Source organism: Peromyscus leucopus, chromosome 18, assembly GCF_004664715.2.
Source record: "Peromyscus leucopus breed LL Stock chromosome 18, UCI_PerLeu_2.1, whole genome shotgun sequence".
In the NCBI taxonomy this organism is placed as follows: domain Eukaryota; kingdom Metazoa; phylum Chordata; class Mammalia; order Rodentia; family Cricetidae; genus Peromyscus; species Peromyscus leucopus.
Window position 1 is genome coordinate 24,214,349 of NC_051078.1, and position 20,185 is coordinate 24,234,533.

The 20,185-nt window shown below is 40.2% G+C and overlaps 2 protein-coding genes across 3 annotated transcripts in view; one reads left to right on the plus strand and one right to left on the minus strand.

Moving 5' to 3' along the window:
- Positions 1-3,593: 3,593 nt before the first annotated feature.
- Ccdc59 (coiled-coil domain containing 59) lies at positions 3,594-10,383 on the minus strand. The gene is made up of 4 exons (XM_028883516.2): positions 10,126-10,383; positions 8,879-9,185; positions 5,993-6,092; positions 3,594-4,000 (listed from the first exon to the last, which is right to left on the minus strand). Exons 1-4 carry the CDS (start codon positions 10,283-10,285, stop codon positions 3,839-3,841), a joined length of 729 nt encoding a protein of 242 aa, XP_028739349.1. The 5' UTR covers positions 10,286-10,383; the 3' UTR covers positions 3,594-3,838.
- A 5-nt stretch (positions 10,384-10,388) lies between these two features.
- The window catches only part of Mettl25 (methyltransferase like 25), a 76,642-nt gene continuing 66,845 nt past the window's right edge, over positions 10,389-20,185 (plus strand). The window contains exons 1-2 of one of the 2 annotated variants that reach the window (XM_028883515.2): positions 10,389-10,731; positions 17,155-17,319. In XM_028883515.2, coding sequence (XP_028739348.1) covers positions 10,491-10,731; positions 17,155-17,319 — 406 coding nt within the window. In that variant the 5' untranslated portion in view covers positions 10,389-10,490. Of the gene's footprint in view, positions 10,732-13,296; positions 13,951-17,154; positions 17,320-20,185 lie in introns of those variants that run through there. The other variant, XM_028883514.2, reaches the window with a different exon arrangement.

The window sequence follows — 20,185 nt, forward strand, 5'->3', positions numbered from 1 at the left end:
CCCAAAGGCTAGAATGCTGTTCCTGTCACCCCAGTGCTGGGGAGGCCGGGACAGGAAGACTCCAGGTTAGTGAGAAACTCTTATCTCAAACAATGAGGTTGTGAGTGATTGAAGACCTCAACTGCTGGCCTCCACACACATGTACATGTGCATATAAACACACATATACAAGTAGGGTGGGAGGATAGGGAGATTATATGTACTCTAAACCAGCATGTATGTTTTCAAACATAAAAGTTACAACACTGTCCCAAGGCAAATAAGAAGACAATGACATTTTCTCTATATGGGAGGAACCGTTAAGAATAGAAGGAAAACATTATCCCACTACCAGTAACTATTTTTATATACTTGACTGTAGCTAGAGTTTTCCTGCCTTGCCCACAGTTAGGACAAATCTCTGTCATCTGCCAGTCCCACAGCTGCTCAGACCCAACCAAGTAAACACAGAGACTTATATTGCATACAAACTGTATGGCTGTGGCAGGCTTCTTGCTAACTGTTCTTATAGCTTAAATTAATCCATTTCCATAAATCTATACCTTGCCACGTGGCTGGTGGCTTACCGGCATCTTCACATGCTGCTGGTCATGGCGGTGGCTGGCGGTGTCTCTCCGCCTCAGCCTTCTGCTTCCCAGAATTCTCCTCTCTCCTTGTCCCACTTCCTGCCTGGCCACTGGCCAATCAATGTTTTATTTATTGACCAATCAGAGCAATTTGCCATACAGACCATCCCACAGCACTTCCCCTTTTCTTTTTTTATGGCAGTCGAGAATTCTGCTATGGTACAGGACAAAAGCAAAATTAATTAAGGGACTATTCTATTACTAATCTCAACTCTTTGATTCTATTCTGATTCTTTAAACTTTTCTTAAAGTATAAATTTTATATCAACATTTACAATATTAATATATATATATATATATACATTTTAAACTTTGTTAAGATATGGTCATATAGAGTACTAACTAATTCTAGAAAAAAGGCTAGCTGCATATATATGTCTTTGTGTTCGAGTCTCTTATCAGTTTTCTGCAGGAAATCATGGCCAGGCCTAACATCAACTGAAGTCTCCAGGAAGAAGATGGGGCCCCACAACAACAACAATTCCACGTGGACAATACTAATATCATTAAGCTGACAAACATCATCCACAGATCAGCTTTGAACTACAAGGTGCTCAGAGCAATTTTGAGATGACTAGCTGAGATGATCCAGTCTCAAAGACTACTTGAATAAGGACTTGAGATAAACCCTGAGCTTTGGCATTATACACAGACTGGATAATGAAGGATATAGTTACCTTTCCTAGAATTTTACAATTAACCTAAAAATTTTCTTTCAGGATAAAGAAAACTTCACCCATACCCAGCAGGAAGCAATTTTAAGAATACGACGCCCACATTCCCAAAGAGGTAGTGTGGGGCAGGTGGTTTTTTGGTCTTTTTAATGGGTTTTGGGTTTGGGATAATTTTCAGTATTTAGGGGGGTTGGTTACAAGTTGTTGTCAAGGGTTAGGAAAAAGGCTAAGCAAAGGAGATTAGATTTAAGGTTCTTTAAAAAAAAAAAAAAGAAAAGAAAAAAAGAAAAAGACAATTACTAGTTTTAAATACTTTACATTGGATTGGATTGTTTTATATTGTATACAAATTTGAAACTGATATTGTTAGAAAATGCTATATGTATATTTCTAATTGTATTCATACCATTCATTTAACAATGTAATGCAAATTTCTGATCCTTGAATGTTATTATTACCAACTATTAGGATATAAAGAAATGAAAGTTAGTAGTTAGACATTACAATAGAACTTGTAGTCATATTAGATATGTTTTAAAAATTGAGCAGAGATGTTTTAGACAGGTCATCTTCAAACCCTTCAGAGATCTACAGAATATGGCATTTAAAATGTTTTAATAACTTAGAAAATTTTTCTTTTTTGAGACATGTCGGCTCCTGGCAGTACCAATCTACTTCAGAGAAAATATGGGCATTGAAGAAACTGCATATGGAGTCAACTTTCATTGTGGCAAAAGTTAGCCACTGGACAACAAAGTATCCTCGAATCAACAGGACAAAATGGACAGACAGAACACGAAACAAGGGACTACTGATTCTTGCCAAAACCAGTGTGGTTATGGCTTTATCAAAAGGCATCTTCTGAGGCCAGGACAATATGGCTCCATCCCTGAAGTGGCCTTCGCATCCGGAAAAGGTACGGTGCCCTTTTCTTCAAAGGCAGCTTAATAGGCAGAGGGCCGATGGCTTCTGTTGTGCAATGGAACAGCAGCTGAAAGCTCACACCTCTCGATAGTAGACTGGCATTTAATAGAGGGATGTGGAGAAGGGGATGCTGAGATGAAGCCATATATACACAGCCAAGAAGAATGGACAGCTGAGTTCAAAAACTGTCAACAATTTCCAGAATTTAAAATCCTGAATCATGACAGGACACTAGTGGAATTCAGGTGATTCTGGTACGTGGACTGCTCTCACCCAATGTGAGGTTGAACTGTTGACCTTGTGTACATCCTACTTCACAAAGGAGTCTGTCAGATACGCTAAGCCTATAGGCTGAAGATGCCCCAACACTGCGGAGAAACCTCAGGTGACTGCCCAGGCAGCTGTTTCTGTCAACTCACAAATTTTTTGGAAGTTGCTTGCATGCACTTCCTGTTTTTATTTTTGTTAGCTAATATTATTCCCTTCTTGGGTCTCTGAAGGAGTTGAAGATTAGTTAGTTATGGTTGAAGATTAGTTAGTTATAATTGAAAATTAATTAGGATAGAAAGTGCATTAGATACATCTTGGATTTACCAAAATAGGATAGATAGTGGAATTATCTTCTCTGATTTGTCAAATACCTGTTTAGGTATTTATTACTTGTATATATTGTATATAGTTATTGTAATTTTGTATATAGTTTTTCTTTTATTAGTTATAACCTTTTGCTTTTTTTTCTTTTTATTAAAATAGAAGAGGGGAAATGTGGTGGTATTCTAATTGTACTGAAATGTGATTTTGATTGTATGTTAATAAATAAAGTTGCCCGGGGGTCAGAGCTATTAGAGCCATAGCAAGAGTGTGGCGGTGGTGGCACACGCCTTTAATCCCATAGATCTCTGTGCGTTCAGGGATACAGCCAGCATTGGAGACATATGCCTTTAAGACCTGGGGAGCTGTACATACAGACAGTGACGAGGCAGTCATGTGTTTGGGTTTACAACCAATGAGAAGGCAGAACAAAATACTTAAAAAGACGAACAGACAGGATATAGCTCTCTTTCGGGAAGCTGGGACAGGGCAGGAGGAAGGGTGAGATTTTAGCTCTGAGCTCTGACCTCTCAGCTTTCTCTTTTACATTGTTTCTGTTTCTTATTTAATAAGACTGTTGGTTACATCTACACTTGACTACATTGCAAACCTTTTCCTTGTAATTGCTCCTGCTCCATTTGCCTCTAGCTTTTGCAACCTTGAAGACTTCTTAAGTATTTTACCCACAAAATTCTTCTTGTCTCCCTACATAGCCTAGCTGAGGCAGTTAATCCTTTTGGTTCACACGTCACTGAAATGCTTCATGTGAGCTCAGGTCTCCTATTTCAAAACAGTTTATTTCATAAAAATTCCACTGAAGGTTTTTAAAGTTCAGGATAAAGTAATTCTTTGTGGAGAATATATATATATATATATATAGAATTTTTTTCTATTACAAAAGCAAAAAGTAATTTATCAATCCATTGATGTCAACAAATTTAGTTCACTCTTGGGAGCTCACAACACATACAAAAGGATGCAACAGTCAGTCAAAATTTAATCTTTAAAGACAAAATGTCTATTTTAACTGTTCTCTTGTATTTTCTGAAGAAGATACTCCATTTGTAAATTCAGGTTTGGCTGGCCCTTTTTAGTCTTTTTGCTCAGTATTTTGAAAGCTTCCATTTTTTTCTTCTTGTAGAGCCTTTGGGCTTCTTCTCTTTCTTGCTTTCTCATTTCAAATTCCTGCAATTATACATATACATAATGTTCATTAGTCACAAACAGAAAACACAGGTCAGAATTGTTTTGAAATCGCTATCACAATGCAAACCTACCGATATTTGTCTTTTATATTGTGTAAAATGTGAATAGTTTTCTAAAATGAAGTAGTATGTCCTCCTTGCTTTCATACCATAACGATAGAAGGAGTATCAAAGAATAACAGTCATGGCAGCACTTTATGCATTTGTATGTAAGTAAAAGAAAAGTCAAATATTTAACAATTTCACTGTTTAAGTCCACTAAAGAATTAGAGGGACCTTCATAGAGGTTAACTAGACTAATATTCTATATAACACTAAAAAGTTCATTTCCACAAAACTGTACCGTGTGTGTGTGTGTGTGTGTGTGTGTGTGTGTGTGTGTGTTTTAACTAATTTACAGATTTGATTTAGAAAATGGTGGCCACCTACTTACTATACTAGTGCAAAACACTCTGTTAGACCTCTTGAGTTTCACCATTTAAGGACTATCATGCTCATTTGAATCACTATGATAGGAACGCAAATTTAAGTACAGAGGACGATAACTCAAAATGATCAATAATCAATAGCTCTGAAGATCCGTTATCAAACAAACACTACAATATTCTCACTAACTTAAACGTAACAGCTAAAAAGAAGCTGTATTGTATTATTTTTCTTCATGTCCAATCCAGGAAGCCTCAAAATTATATACTAGACAAACATTAGACTCACACTCATTTGTAATGACAAGCAATTATAGTTAGAGCAAAGAATGCAATTTGTGAAACTACGGCACACTCCATTCTTGAAAAAAAAATTTCCTAGTTTACTTTGTTGGTCTTACATACTAGGAGCAAGCTCAGTGATAAAGAAGTGACTTGCCAGGGACCACTATGTGGCAGAGACTCAGATTCAAGTGTTCATCAGGTGATATCCTATTACTTAAAATCATTTAACTATTTGGTGTAATATTTATTTTAATAAGTACAAAGAGATCTGAAGCTGGTGTCGTTGGCACATGCCTCTAATCCTAGCCCTGGGGAGGCAGAAGCAGGTAGATCTCTAAGTTCCAAGCCAGCCAGTGCTATACCGTGAGACTTGCCTCAAAAAAGATCTGAAATTTATTTGTGAGTTCTGCTGCCTGGCCTGGTTTATCCTTAGGGCATTACACTTATTTAACACTCTGACCCTCAATTTTGTGTCTATTTAACTAATTCTTAACAATTTTGATCTCATGGGTAAAGTGTCACTGGCTTTTGTATTAATATTAGAGATCATCTCTGCCTTTCATCAGCTGAAGAATAATCATAAGCATTTTAGATACTAAACTCTGAATTTAACTACTCATATTTTAATGTGTATTAATGCAATTTTATCAGTATTGTCTTTGGGGAGATTTTGATGAAACACTGGTACATTATTTAAGCTTTAGTACAAAACAAACCAAAAAAATCTGAAAGCCAAAACCTTAAGAATAACCATTACTACTCTGCGCAGATGCGGTTTTTAAGGTCATAGATCAAGGGCCAAAGGAGACACTTAAGGAAATGTTTAAGCATGGAAGACAGCTTCATTTTTGAGTATTTTATTCCAACACTTCCCCTCCGGCTTTTACTGTAATGGAAAATTAAGAAAAGAATCAATAGGTCTCAGGACTTCAAATTTACAGCACATAAAATTATTTCAAGGAACTTGTTAAAGGTCTAAGTTCCTAGGTTGTAGTCTGAGAAACATTATCACAGATGCCAGATATTCATATCATTGACAAGCAACTTTTTTTTTTTAAATTGAATTTTATCACTGACCTACTAGTATTGTCTGAGCCAATAAAGGACTTAGAATATTGTACAGTTCTATAAGTCTGCTCCTGAGTAATCCACAAAATAAGTATTGAAACAGACAATATTATATGCCCAATACTAAGCAGCATAGCTTGTACATGCTAAAGATAAAGAAAAATAAACCTAAATAATTAAAAAGTAGAACTTACGAATTTCTTCGCAGCACGCTTTGCTTGTACCCGTTCATACTCTTCTTGTGCCTTTTGGTTTGAAGTTTTCTTCTTCTTTTTCTTTGGAATAGTATCAGAACTTGCAAGAGAAATTAAGACGTGCAAGTTAAATCACTCATAAATGATTTAGACAAAATTATGCAATTATGTCAAATACAGTATTTATATACAAAAACGTCACAATAAAAATTGAAGGAAGCATGGAGATAAAGAATAACAACAACAAAAAATATGAAAATGCTCAAATAAGACATTAAAGCCACAGTTACGGTTACAAATTAAAGCATGGTAAATGGATGTTTTTGGAGAAAGATTGAACTAGGGAAGTACAGTAGGTTTGGTTGGATATTAAAATGTTGTGAACAGATGGGAATGAATTGAAGGATGTAACAAGCTGTGGTATAAATGAACTGAAATCGGAGTTCTTTGACCACCCTGTCTCTAACCTCTTACCACTAACCATCAATCCTCAGAAATGGTCTTCCTTTATAAATCTTCCATCTTGAAGCACTCTGAGATCTTTGAAAGGTAAGTAGTTATGATGTTACTTATTATCTGACTTAATAACTTTCCTGTCCTCTGTGCCTCAATTTCTCATGTCATAACCACACTATATTTCAGCAGCTCCCTAGTTAAAATTAAATACATATGTTTTCCATTCCTAAAGTTTATGTGCTCTTCCGCTAATCTTGTTTCTTAACTTTTCCTATCAAATTCCTACACAAAGAATAAACTACAGCCATCAATTCCCATTCACTCCTTAACTCTCTGACATATGAGTTCTGCTCCACCAGTTCAAACCGTTGTTACAAAGAAAGTACTGATCTCCTAGCCCAAAATATACAGTTTTGCTTTCTTCTTTTCTTCTGAAAATTTCAGTCAGGGTTTGAGTGTCAGTCTTCACTTCTAATTCTCTGTGTGCATGTGAGTGTTCATGTAGCTTTGGGCATGCATGTATAGACATGTGGAGACTAGGGGACTGCTCACTACCTTGTTTGAGACAAGTTATCTCAGTGAAGCAGGGGGCTGGCCAATCAGCTTCACCTACTAAAAGCATACTGGAAACAAAACACAAGGCCTCCAAGACTTTCATGGCCCTTATCGCCAACTATATACGTTGCTATTATTTGCAACACTATGCTCTATTTTATTTTTTAATTTTTGGAGACTTATATACATTCATTATAATGTATTTTTGATCATATCCACCCACCATTTTTTCTTCTCTAATTCCTTCCCTATCCTGTACACTATCTTTCCTTCCTCACTTCATGGGCTTCTTTTGCATTTTTATTAAACTCACTGAGTCCACTTACTGCTGCCAGTATGGGGTGGGGCCATCTACCAGAGCATAGGCAGCCTCTCAGACCTGCATCCACCAAGACTGACTCCCCCCATCACCACCCCCAGTCATCAGTTGCCAAAATCGCCTAAGCTGGATAGGGGACTTTGTTACACACACACACACACACACACACACACACACACACACACACACACAACCATCCCCCCCCCTCCCACCCCTACCCCCTGTCCCCAGTCCATGCTGCGATTTTGTCTGGCTTGATCTTGCATATGTTTTGTCCATGTAATCATTATACCAGCTTTGAAAGGCAAAATTTTTGTTAAAAAAAAAAAGTTATGATCCAAAGTGATGCCTGGCTGGCTTCCTTGCTAGTTTACATGCTAATATATTTTTGATTGAATTATGTGCAGACAAAGTTTTATAAGCTAGCTTTTATAAAAGCAAAGTGATGGAGAGGACTTGTTCCGGGACAGGATCTTCTAAAGCAGTGTCAGCTGGCCGGAAACTCACCATCTAGTCCAGCTTAGCCTCAAACTGTGACAAACTGTGGCTATGCCTCCTCAGTACAGCTATTACCAGGGATGAGACATCACACATCAGGAAAACACCCATGTGTTCAGCACATTAAAACGTTTTTGTTGTTTTATGATATGGAATCTCACTATGCAGCTCAAGCTACCTTTGAATTAACAGCACTCTTCCCACTTCAGCCTTTTGAGATGATTACAGGCATGTAGAACAAGGTCTTGCTTGATTTTTGTTAACTACACCTATTTCCTGTACCCTTTGCAGAAAATGCAAATTAAATTATGATAATAGCAGTTAGCATTCATAAACACCAAATATCATACATTTTAAAAGCCTGATATAAATTAATCTGGCCATCAAAATGTCATGAAATATAATACTTTAAACACATCATTCACACGAGACGACCATTCACGTTGAGGCTGTGCAAGGAGATGTGCAAGGTGGCTCCTTTTACTCTGTCCTTCCCATCATAGAGGACACTGGTATACCAACATGTGAAGTCCGGCTCCATAATCTCAAGTGTCAACAACTACACACTTGGATTATTTCTCTAGTATCTCATTATGCTACCCACACTGGCCTGGAACTTATAATCATCCTGCCTCAGCTTCCCAAACGCTGGCCTTACAGATATACAAGACCAAGCCTGGCCTAAAAAATTTAAAGCGCGCGCACACACACACACACACACACACACACACACACACACACAAACAAATATATATATATTATATATATATATATAATATATATATGGTAATAATTGGGTTTAATTATTGTCCAAGCTGTTCTTGAGAGGCAGTAATTCAAAACTCAAATCTCTTGATTCTCATTTCATATTCTTGTGAACTATGTTCAACTAGCCTACTTCAGTCATTTTACACACTAAAAATAGAAACTGTGAAATATGATAACATGACTTCAAAATGTGTTAAGAAAACTTCCAATTCTTACACAAGTTGCTCTATATCTTCTATAAAACATTATTTACATTTAAAGTACGGAATTCAAAAGAAGAAAGTACATACTTTACTGTACACAGCTGTTCTGGACGTGGCTGTCGATCACTAGATGGTTCTTCAGACAACGTCTGCTCAGGGTTGCACTCTTCTTCAGGCAGGGGCTGGTCAACTTGTTCTTCTGACGGGGGCGGGCCAACCTTTCTCTGCTGTTTCCTGAGTCTTTCCTCTTCAGCTAAATAGAGGTGCTTCAGATGATCTGGATAATGATCAGTGAACTGGGATTCCTGTGACACTGGCGCCTTCTTTACCTTCCATAGCAATTTCTTGTAATTTTGCTGGATTTTCAGTTTCCTCCGAAATGCAAAACCTTGTCCTAGCATTAAAGGATTTTGGTCACAATTACTTTCACAAAAAGTGAAAAATAAAGCTACTAGAAACGAAGGGCTTTAAAAAAAAACATTATATTCAAATGATATAATCACTTGGTTTTGCTTTGATGATTAGGTTAGTCAACACATTTAATGATGTACCGAGGAGCAAGTTGGCTGGCACTTTGCCTGAATATAAGGCTAACGATTGTCAAACACCACAAAAAAAACAAACAAACAAAAAACCCTTCAAAGTAAAACTAAAGAGTAAACTAAACTCTACTGCTCAACTTGAATTTGTAACCGTATTCACCAGTTAAAATTTCTTTAACTCATCTAAAACATTACTTGGGGGTCTTCAATAAATACTTAAAAATAGGGTGGGGAAATCTTACTTTTTTCTCAGTTGAAGAAACTTACTAATCACTTACTTTCCAGAACAAAACGCAAAACCACAAAAGGGGATAATGTACAACTTTCCCAACACCTGTCAATTATTATCAGATCCAACAAAATACTTAACCACTTGAAGTGCCATGAGAGGCCTTACAGAGACCAAACAAGGAATCTAAAGAACAGGATGGGACTGGAGGGCTACGGTGGTGTTTCTAACTATCAAGGCTTTGGGCCAGTGCATTTTTAACCCCATGTTTCTCTCTGTCCTTGGCTGTAATGCAGATGTTAATCTGTACACAGTAGTACACAGTCAGATGAACCCCTAGACGCTCCGTGCTTCCGGTTAGAGGAACGGGCTGCGAGAGATGACTGAAGTTGACAGCACTGAGTCGTTCTCCCATGCAAAGGATCGAGACGCTAATGGGTCGGGAGGGCTGAGAAATGACTTCCTAGATCTCAAGAAAAACCGGGTCTACGTCCTAAAGCCTTTTTCCAAGCTGAGGAACTTCACGCACCCCGGGGCTCCCCCGCGGCTGTCCTCCCACCTACCCTCGCGAACGCTCCCCCGGAAGGCTTGCTGGTGGCTAGGCCGCCAGGCCCTGCGTTTCCCAAAGCTCGGGTTCTTGAATCCGCCCCGGGGCGTCCCGTCCCCACGCGACTCAATTCCTCCTCCGCTCCGCCACCTCGCAGCCGGCCTCGCCGGCGCCATCCTGCACCGCCCGGCTTGGAAGGACTACTAGGGGGTCGCCGACATTATACGTCACCAGGCGGAAGCAGTCCACCGGGGGCCCGACGAGCTCAGCGCGTGCTCGGAGCTCGACTGCTTCCGCCTGGCGGCCGCCCCGGGAGGAGGAGTAGGGAGCGGCGCCGCGCGGCCATGTGGGCGCCACCTGCAGCCCTGGAGGGCGAGCGTCATGGCGGCGCCGCGCTCCCTCCCCGGGACCCCGGACCTGCCCACGCTGCACGCCACGCTGCAGGGCCTGCTGCGCTTCCTGCGGGGCGCCCTGCCCATCTCGGGCGCGCACACGGTGGACTTCTACACCGCCTCGCTCTGGCAGGAGCTGGTCGGCTTGCCCCCCGACGGCGTGCTGGCGGCGCTGAGGGAGGCGGCGGCGGCGGCGGCGGCGGCGGCCGGGCCGCGGGAGGAGGGGCCAGGTGACCGGAGGGGCGGGGCGAGGCCGGAGGGGCGGGGCGGGGCCGGAGGGGCGGGGCGAGGAGGGCGGGGCGGACGGACGGACGCCGCGGCTGCCGCTGCGCCCCCTGGTGGAAGGCCGCGGAAGTGGCGGGGACTTGCATGGCGTCCCTGGGAGATGATGAATGGAGGGATCGGAATTAGCCAGGGTGTGTGTGTGTGTGTGTGTGTGTGTGTGCGCGCGCGCGCGTGTGCGTGCGTGTGTGCACTTGCATAGCGTCCCTGGGAGATGAATGGAGGGATCGGAATTAGCCAGGGTGTGTGTGTGCGTGTGCGTGTGCGCAGTTGCATGACGTCCCTGGGAGTGTGTGTGTGTACGTGTGTGTACGTGGTGTGTGGTGTGTGTGTGTGTGGTGTGTATGGGTGTGTGTGATGTATATGGTGTGTGTATGGGTGTGTGTGGTGTGTGGTGTGTGTGGTGTGTGTGTGGTGTGTATGGTGTGTGTTCCACTGAGTTTAGAGTTGCTTGTATGGTATGAGTGTAGACTTATTTACTAGAGCATGAACAATTGGCCACTGGCTGTATCACTGAGGAGAATGTGTCCTCCTCTCCTGGCACCCATCAACTGGCAATAGCTCCCTGGGAGACTTTTATTCTTACAACATAAAAACATGTATGTATCTCAGTTGTTGGATCACTCTCCAGTTAATCTCTCAAATTCTATAAAATAAAATTATTATTCTTTGCCCCAACACTCAAGCTGTTCCTCACTGAAAAAAAAATTTTTTGCACATGTTTGCATGCTTGTGTGGTATGTGTATATGTATGTTTTTGTGAGGAATGCACATGCATGTATGTGTACATGTGTGTTTAGACCTGAGATTGAAGTCCGGTGTCTTTCCTGATTGGTCTCCACATTATACAGTGAGACAGGATTTCATGTTGACCCCAGAACTTTCCATTTTGGCTATTCTGGCTAGCCAGCTTCTCCAACGATTCCCTGTCTCTCCCTCCTACAAGTGGAATTATAGGGAGTGTGCTGGTTAAGTTTGGTCAACTAGATACAAACTAGAATTACTTGAGAAGAAGGAAACCTTAACTGAGAAGGTGCTCCCATCAGACTGGCCTGTAGGCAAGAGTGTGGGGGTGTTTTCTTTATTTAATAATTGATGTGGGAGGGCCAGGTCCACTGTGGGCATGCTGCCCTGGGGCAGGTAGGTGGTCTTGGGTTGTATAAAAAGGAGGCTGAGAGAGCGATGGAGAGCAAGCCAGTGAGCTGTATTTCTTCTCCCCAGTCTTGGCTTTAGGTTTTGCCCCCAAGGACATGCCCTGCTAGAGTCCCTGCCTTGGTTTCCCTCAGTGTTGGACTGTAACTGGGACATGTAAGCCCGATAAACCCTTCTTCCCCAGGTTGCTCTTGATTGTGATCTTTATCACAGCAGTAGAAAGTTCCAGGACAGGAGGCTGCTGGACTTTGGCCTTCACATCAGTTTTGGGCAGTGGTTCTCAACCTGTGGGTTCCAACCCTTTTGAGAGTCAAATGGCCGTTTCACAGGGGTCACCTATAACCATTGGAAAATACAGATGTTTACATTACAGTTCATAACAGTAGCAAAATTACAGTTATAAAGTAGCAGCGAAAATAATCTTATGGTTAGGGGTCACCGCAACGTGAGAAACTGTATTAAAGGGTTGCAGCATTAGGAAGGTCAGGAACCACTGGTTTGGGGGATCCTAACTTTGGTCTTTATGATGATTATGTAAATTATGTGGCAAGCATTTTACCCACTGAACTCCCCCCACTCCCACTTCCACCCCCACCCCTGCCCTGGTTTTTATACTATGCTGTGTTTCTTGAGGGTTTTTATGGGAACTAATGTGGTCTTCCATGACTACTATTTCACATAGTATTAAACACCCCAGAATTACTTTGCTTTTTATCTGTTGGTTTTTTTTAATTTAGCAAATGTGTTTCTATATTTGTCTCATTGTATAGTTTTTATTTACCAACAAATTAAACTATGTAAAAAATCTTAAAATATTATGGTTAATTTTTCTAGTTTTCTAAATTACATTTAATTTAATTTTCATAAATAATGTAGTTCAACATGAAAACACTTTTGGAATGATTGACTATAATTATGCATTCATTGTGATGTTAATATTGGTATGGTAAGGACTGCATGTCAGTCTTTGTTAATATGCATTATTTCATTCAAAAATATTGTTTGCCTATTCAGTAACATATTTTTTCATTTTATATGCAACTGTAAATTAAGCTAGAGTTGCTTAGGCAAAAAAAAAAAAAAATTCCTGCCACATAATTGGATCATATAATTGATTCATTTTAAAATCAACAATATGTATTGTATTTGTTCTCTTGGTACATTACAGTATGATAGACAGATGCAAAGTTCACAGATTTAACACAACCCGTCTTTAGTTTTCAAAGTTTAGTAAGACAGACTTAACTTTTGGCTATTAAACAATTAACAATAATATAACCCAACAGTCAACTATTGCAAAAACCAAAACCTTAAAAAGCTTATTAAATTTGAATTAAATAAAAATTAATTTTCCTTTTAGAAAAGCACACTCAACTCATCCAGTACTGGGAGAACATTGTGCTTTTTATCCAGAAGGAACATGCCATGAGGCTTTGTGGTAGTGTTGGAATTGATGGGGTTTGAGCCTTTATAGTGATGGGGAGGCCTTCCAAATGAAAGACATTTTACATCAGGATGGATGACTACTTGGACATAAGAACTGAAGGCACACAGTATGTGAAAGCTACCACAAAGATTTTTAACTTTAGCAGTGAATGGGAATGCTGTTTATTAACACAGGAAGTAGAAAAAGGGAAAGATGTATCAGGAATAAGGATGTTTGTAGAAATAAACACAAAATATTTTTATATCCTTGTGAAGATAATTATCAGGAAGGTACTGCTGTCAATATTTTCCTGAAATTCTGGTCCATTGGCTGTGTGATTAACTATTTCCCCAACCCCTGTAACACAGTTATGTCCATAACGTTAGTACGTATTTGTATCTTATATTGTATACTGTATGATCTAAATCACTCTTGTCTCTTACCCTAAGAGTTTAAGTATTCGGGCTGAAATGAGGTTTTATGCTTCCCTAACAGGCTCAGTGGTGCTATTGAAGTCCTCGTAGTGGCCTCAGTGATTACAACCACTACGGAGTCTTAGGAGAATTCCGTAGTTGATGATGCTACAATAGTAAGTGCATTGAAGTATGCTGTGGTTCATGCATGCATGCATCCATCATCATCCATCCATTCATGCTGTGTGCAAAGTACTTTTGTTTTACAGCTGAACAAGGGACAGTAGAATTACTTTGCTTCTAGACGTAGATACCACAGAAAATCTTACACAAATATTTTACTTTCTTTTCAGAGATATTATTTCAATTTCAATTTCTGGAACCAAGATCATTTCTAGGGGAAAGGCAGATGTTAAGAGGAATAATGAAGTGGTTACAAAGAGAAGCAAGTGTATAATATCTTAACTTACCACTATAGATTGACCTCTGCCAGAGAAATTGCCAGAAGTTTCCTGATTTTGATATCCAGGTCCATCAAAGCCCACTGTTATTTTGCTGGCTGTGGCGTGCTCACGGAATGTGAGGATTAAGAGCAGAGTGTGAAGTCAGACGGCCACAGTTTATTTGCCCTGAACTTAGCGTGTGCACACTTGAATCAGTTACAGTGTGGTCAAGTCTTAGGTACCTCCTCTGCAAATGAGATGAGAGCAACAATTAATGTGCTCACGTAACAGGCGAAGTGTCTAGCATCATGCCTGGCCTGTGGTATTAAACGTGCAGTACCTGTTAGCAGTGGGGCAGTGAGTTATTGTGAAGCCTGATGGAGCTCATCTTCCTTAGGGTTTTATAGGACATTCAGGTACGATAACAGGTAAGTAGCTTGGAAATTTTACTTGTCAATTATGAATAAGATTCATTAGCTTTATTTCTAGTTTTAAAATTTTGTGCATTCTTTCTTGAAGATCCTTAGTCTGCGTGTATTTGGCTCTTTTGTTTTCCTGTGTACGCTGCTATCTGGTAGAAAAATTTAGAGGTATCTTGGTATCATGTTTATTGAGAATAACCTGTCCTGCTTCTTTCCCATCTTATTTCCTATTTGGTTATGATTTTTAAATCTTATATTTGTTGCTTATATTTATATTTATTGTGTGATGTATGATTTGTTAGTGTGGATGCATGTGTAGTATACTTTGGTGGGTCTCTGGAGGTCAGTGAACGACTACCAGGAGTCGGTTTCTAGCCTTCCACTGTGCGGATAGACTCCGGTGGTCGGAATGTGCAACAAGCGCTTTTTGTGAGCCAGCTCATCCGCTCTCCAGTTAATCTTTTTCACATGGGTCTAGTACCTCTCTTGCAAGACACTGCCCAACGACAGTGATGGAAGTCACCCAGACAAGACAAGTGAAGCGGGCACTGGAGAAAGATCAGGAACGTCCAGTAGAGGGAGGTGTAGGCAAAACAATCAAGCCACAGGATGTGCAGATGGAAACAGGCAACAGATTTTTTTAAAAATGCAGCTTTCCCTGTGGGGAGGATATTTGCCCCCAACTAGAAAGTAACTGAAACTCACCAGCACTGTGGCCTCTGTGCTGCTGGCTGCCAATCACAGACTTATGCAGACACAGGGCCCTGTGGGGACCTGGACATGGGCATTGCCCCACGGCCTTCTCACTTGCTGGATCACAGAAGGAAGTCAAGACAAGATCATTGGCCCTTCTCACTTTCTGTGAATCTCCAAAAGCAGCAAACTGTGGTTGTTACAGACTGAATCTCTCCGAAAAAAAACAAAAAAACAAAACAAAAAACAAAAAAAAAAAAACCCACCTCAGCTGGATTTCTGTGATCAAAAACCAGTTAGTTGTGGAACTCTGGACTGAATAATCTGGTTTTAACTTTAAAGAAATAAACTATGAGATTGAATCAAAATATGTAATCCTTTAAAAACTGACTATGGTTGAAAATGTGGTGCCATTTTAACTTAGGCTTCCAATACCCAAAATTTCTGGGGTGCTTGTAATTAAGCAAATGAATAGCATTTAGTTCAGGTCAAAATGGAATATTTTCAAGACTTTTCAGTAGGACAGCTAAGTTGATTCAGACACTTCCTTTTCCAACAGCAACATCACATTTCTTTCTGTTGGCAACATTGCCCAATAACTGACGAATATAATGGGCCCCTCTGCTCACTGCAACTTCATGCTTTTATTCTATCACACTCTAAGAAACTGCTCCCCTGGAACCTTCGGATGTTGAGACTGCTCTTAAACCTGAAAGTCTCACTTAATAGTTGACTGAGTGTCCCCGCGCCCCCCCCATCATGTCTAAATATTTTGATGTCGATTTTATTACTTTTGGCTGCATCAGGAAATTCAGCTTGTGCAATTTCCGAAAATCTTTATTAAATAAATTCACCCATGGTAACCTTGTGGTTTTATTTTCTGTTTGATTCAAAAGTTGAAGTCACACATCTCTGCTATTTTTACGTTTAATAAAAAAATTAGCACACATTATACCACCAACTTAAGAGGTACTTATTTTAAAAAGATATGAGTGGAAGCATATAGTTTTATTTAGAATTTGAAGAGATTCATCGGTTACGTTGTTTTCAAGTTTTGTCAGAGAGCAGCAGTTTTCTTTGTGTTTAGTGGATATTTTAAAATGGAATTGTGAGGGCCAGCTATGCTAGACAGGACGTCACGGAATACATATTATGGTGTTTGTTCGGTTTTGGTAGACTCCAAGTTGTTCCCTAGATTGTATGCTTCCCCTAAGTGAATGCTCTGCATACTTCAACAACTGGATTTGTTGGTTTTGTGAGCTTGCTTTTGTTTTCTTACACGTTGATTTAGTTTTTAAAAACACCCTTTGATGAGTGGGCTCACTCGGACTGCTTTATCCATTGAGGTTTTATGAACCATTGTGGACAACTTGGAAAGAAAAAGCTTAGAAATAGATCAATGTCCCTTAACAATGGCATAGAAGAGTAAGACTGCAATACTATCCGACATGAGTAGGAGTAAGAGGGTACAAAGACTAGCACCTTGAACTGCACAGGTCGGTCAGAAAAGACAGCCCATGAGTTAAATCACTCCATTACTCTTCAGACTGAAAACCACTGCTCTTGTTGCTCTTGGAAAACAAAGACCAAATTTTCATTTGATCTTTAAAATCATCATTGGAGAAAGTGCTCAAACCAGGTTTTGCAGAGGCCAATAATTTAAATAACAAGTTCAAAGGAGCTATTAGTGATATTGCCAGATCTGAAGTTAAAATCTTGTCAGTTGCCATAAAATCATCATGGTTCATTTGCTGTTTTAAAATCTTAAAAAGAGTTTAGATATTAACTACTGCTCATCTTCCGTCTCTGTCCACTGTTTCAGGTTTTATTGATCTCCCCCAAGTCTTTTGTGAAACGTCTCAGAAGTTGATGAGCACAGAAGCCTTTGCTCTGGCCGCCAAGCACTACTCTGTGCAAAGCTTGGGGCTGTGTACTCCTTTTGAGCAGTTGCTTACCGCCCTTCGAGTAAACAAAGAGCAGAGAACTGGTATGTGTGATTGGGACTGACATATGCTTCTGCGTTTTAGGATCTTAAAAGCAGTATGTGGCTCATGTATATGTCTATCCATTAATAATGTCTGAGTTTGTTGCTGGATATTCCAAGCACTGAGAAGCTATCTCCTATGAGAAGAACAGGTTCTCTTATCCCGTATAAAGAGCATATGCAGGTCTCTCTGCTTTTCCCTACATTAGTTCCTGGGTGTCTTTAGTTACAAACAGTTTCAAACGCCAATGGATTGTGCTACTACAGATGTCAGAACTCTTGCATTAGTTTTTATTGTAGTTAGATGATGATCTCTGCGACTAGTTCTTTAGGGGGAACGTGGATGGTGGTTGCTGGGAAAATGGGGGAGATGTAAGTATCAGAAAGTGGGGAAAGCCAGAATTACAACTCAATTGGCAAGATAGATGGAAACGCATCTCCACGGTTACGTTAAATGTCAGTAGGCACCGCAGTTAGACCATAGCTATGAGGAGGCTGTGGTCTTAAAAGCTGACTGTTCTGTGCTGAGGAACCAGCTTTGGTAGTCGCCAGTGGGTTCAATAATGGTTACATTAATGCTAGAATAGGGAATACATGACTTGATTTAGCGTTTACCAAGGTTTTTGCTGTCTTATCTCATTTGACCTTCATTATTTCATCAACTTTATTTTTTCTTCTTCTTTGTTTTGAAAGCTCTAAACTTACAGAATCATTGCTTGAATACTACAGTGAATCTTGGATACTTTTTTTTTTTTTCAAGACAGGGTTTCTCTGTGTAGCTTTGCGCCTTTCCTGGATCTTGCTCTGTAGACCAGACTGGCCTTGAACTCACAGTGCTCTGCCTCTGCCTCCCAGTGCTGGGAATAAGGCATGCGCCACCACTGCCTGGCTTAATCTTGGATGCTTTTGATCTAGAATTGCCATGTTAAAAATCCTACCTATTTGCTATAAGCATACTTTTTACAAATCTGGATCCTTTAACCATCAGTCACAGATACCATATTACCTGCAAGTATTTTAGCACGTATCCATAAGAACCAGGATGTATTCCCACTCATCCTGTATTATGTCAGTTCATTCAGGACTTTTTTGGTTTTTGAGACAGGGTTTCTCTGTGTAGCTTTGTGCCTTTCCTGGATCTCGCTCTGTAGACCAGCTTGGCCTTGAACTCACAAAGATCTGGCCTGCCTCTGCCTCCCGAGTGCTGGGATTAAAGGCGTGCGCCACCACCGCCACCACCGCCACCACCGCCCAGCTCATTCAGGACTTTAACTTGCCTTTAGTAACATTATCTCATAAGCAGGCTGGATCCAAATTAGTTTTAGTGTTGTAGACATTACTTATAGCTTCTTTTTTCTTAAATTTTTTTTTAAGATTTATTTTATGTGTATGAGTGTCTTGCTCACCTGCATGTTTGTGCACAAGTGTGTGCCTGGTGCACACACAGGTCAGAAGAGGGCCTCTGGAACTAGTTTTGAACAGTTGAGAGCTGCCAGGTGGGTGTCAGACAGTCGCAGAATTTTTTTCTTTTTCTCTTCTTTCATCTTATTTCTCCCGACACTGATGAGTTGATGCATGCAGGAAGGTTTGATTGATTATTTCCCCATCAATAAGTCCAGCTCTACACTTTTAACTGGGATGCTAATTCAAGGACTTCTTTTTCCTGCTCCTCGTTAAGAGGTACATTTCATTTTGCCCTATTACTAGTGCTTAGTGTTTGTTGGCAAAAGTGGATCCTTAGAAACCCTTCATTGTAAAGGGGGCTTCTAGTCCCCCTTCTAGTCCAATTTTTATTATTATTGTTGTTGTTGTTTCCTTTATCTCTAAGTATTGTAATGAAAATTACTTTATTATGTTTCTTCTGGAGCAAAACAAAGGATTTGGGGCCTTCGTGGCTCTGGGTAAGGGCGCTCTGTCTGTAATTGAGTTCATCGGCAACATTGCTATCGGCAACGTAGCCACAACACTAAGTACTTCATCCCAGCTGTTTCTCACTGGCCACAACTGAGTGAACCTTCCCTCTGCCCTCTGAAACTTGAGGACTGTATGTTGGGTATCAGAGTGAGCAAGAGTAGCATATGCAAACGTGAAACCATCCCCAAGATCTAGGTGGGTATGGTCTTATGCCAGTAAAAGAAAGTTGCCTTGGAATTGAAGAGCTACTAGCTAGTGCCTGCTGTGCATGGAGGGAATAGACTCCCATCCTGGAGTGTGCCAGTTTATTTGTTTTCTGGGCCGGGATCTGTCACCAGAATACCATTGTATAACAACCATGTACTCCTGGAAATACCTTATTAGCAAGGTTCTTACATTTTTCCATAGAAGAGGAAAGAGGTTCAGCCTACAAGCAGGCATGTCACATGTGATCACTGCCATGACATAATAAGTTTATTTATTTCTAGCCCAGCCCTAAATTTCAACTTGCCACCACCCAATTCCTACATGTCTGATTATGTTGAATACCTTGTTGTATGTGCTTTATATTCCATAAAATAGAGTGTGTACGTTAACATGCTGTGTTGTGGAATGTTCTCTGTTGCTGTACACTATATAGTGAAAATAGCTACACGTGACTGTTAAGCTCTTCAGATGTGCTGCTATAGTTTGAAAGTTTAATTTACATTTTGGCTTTGGTAATTTTAAGTGTAAGTGTAGATAGTTGTGTGGTTGGTGACCACTGTTTTGGGTAATGCAGGTAGAAAAATAGCTCATTTGTCTGTTCTTGTATTGGGCAGTGTTTTTCTTACTGGTGTATAGGAGTTGGTTTTATTTTCATCTGTGTGTATTAGAAATGTCTATTTCCACTTTCTTGCTTATCTTTTTACTCTGATAAAGCTGTTCTTTGAAACAGTTTTTTTGTAGTACAGCT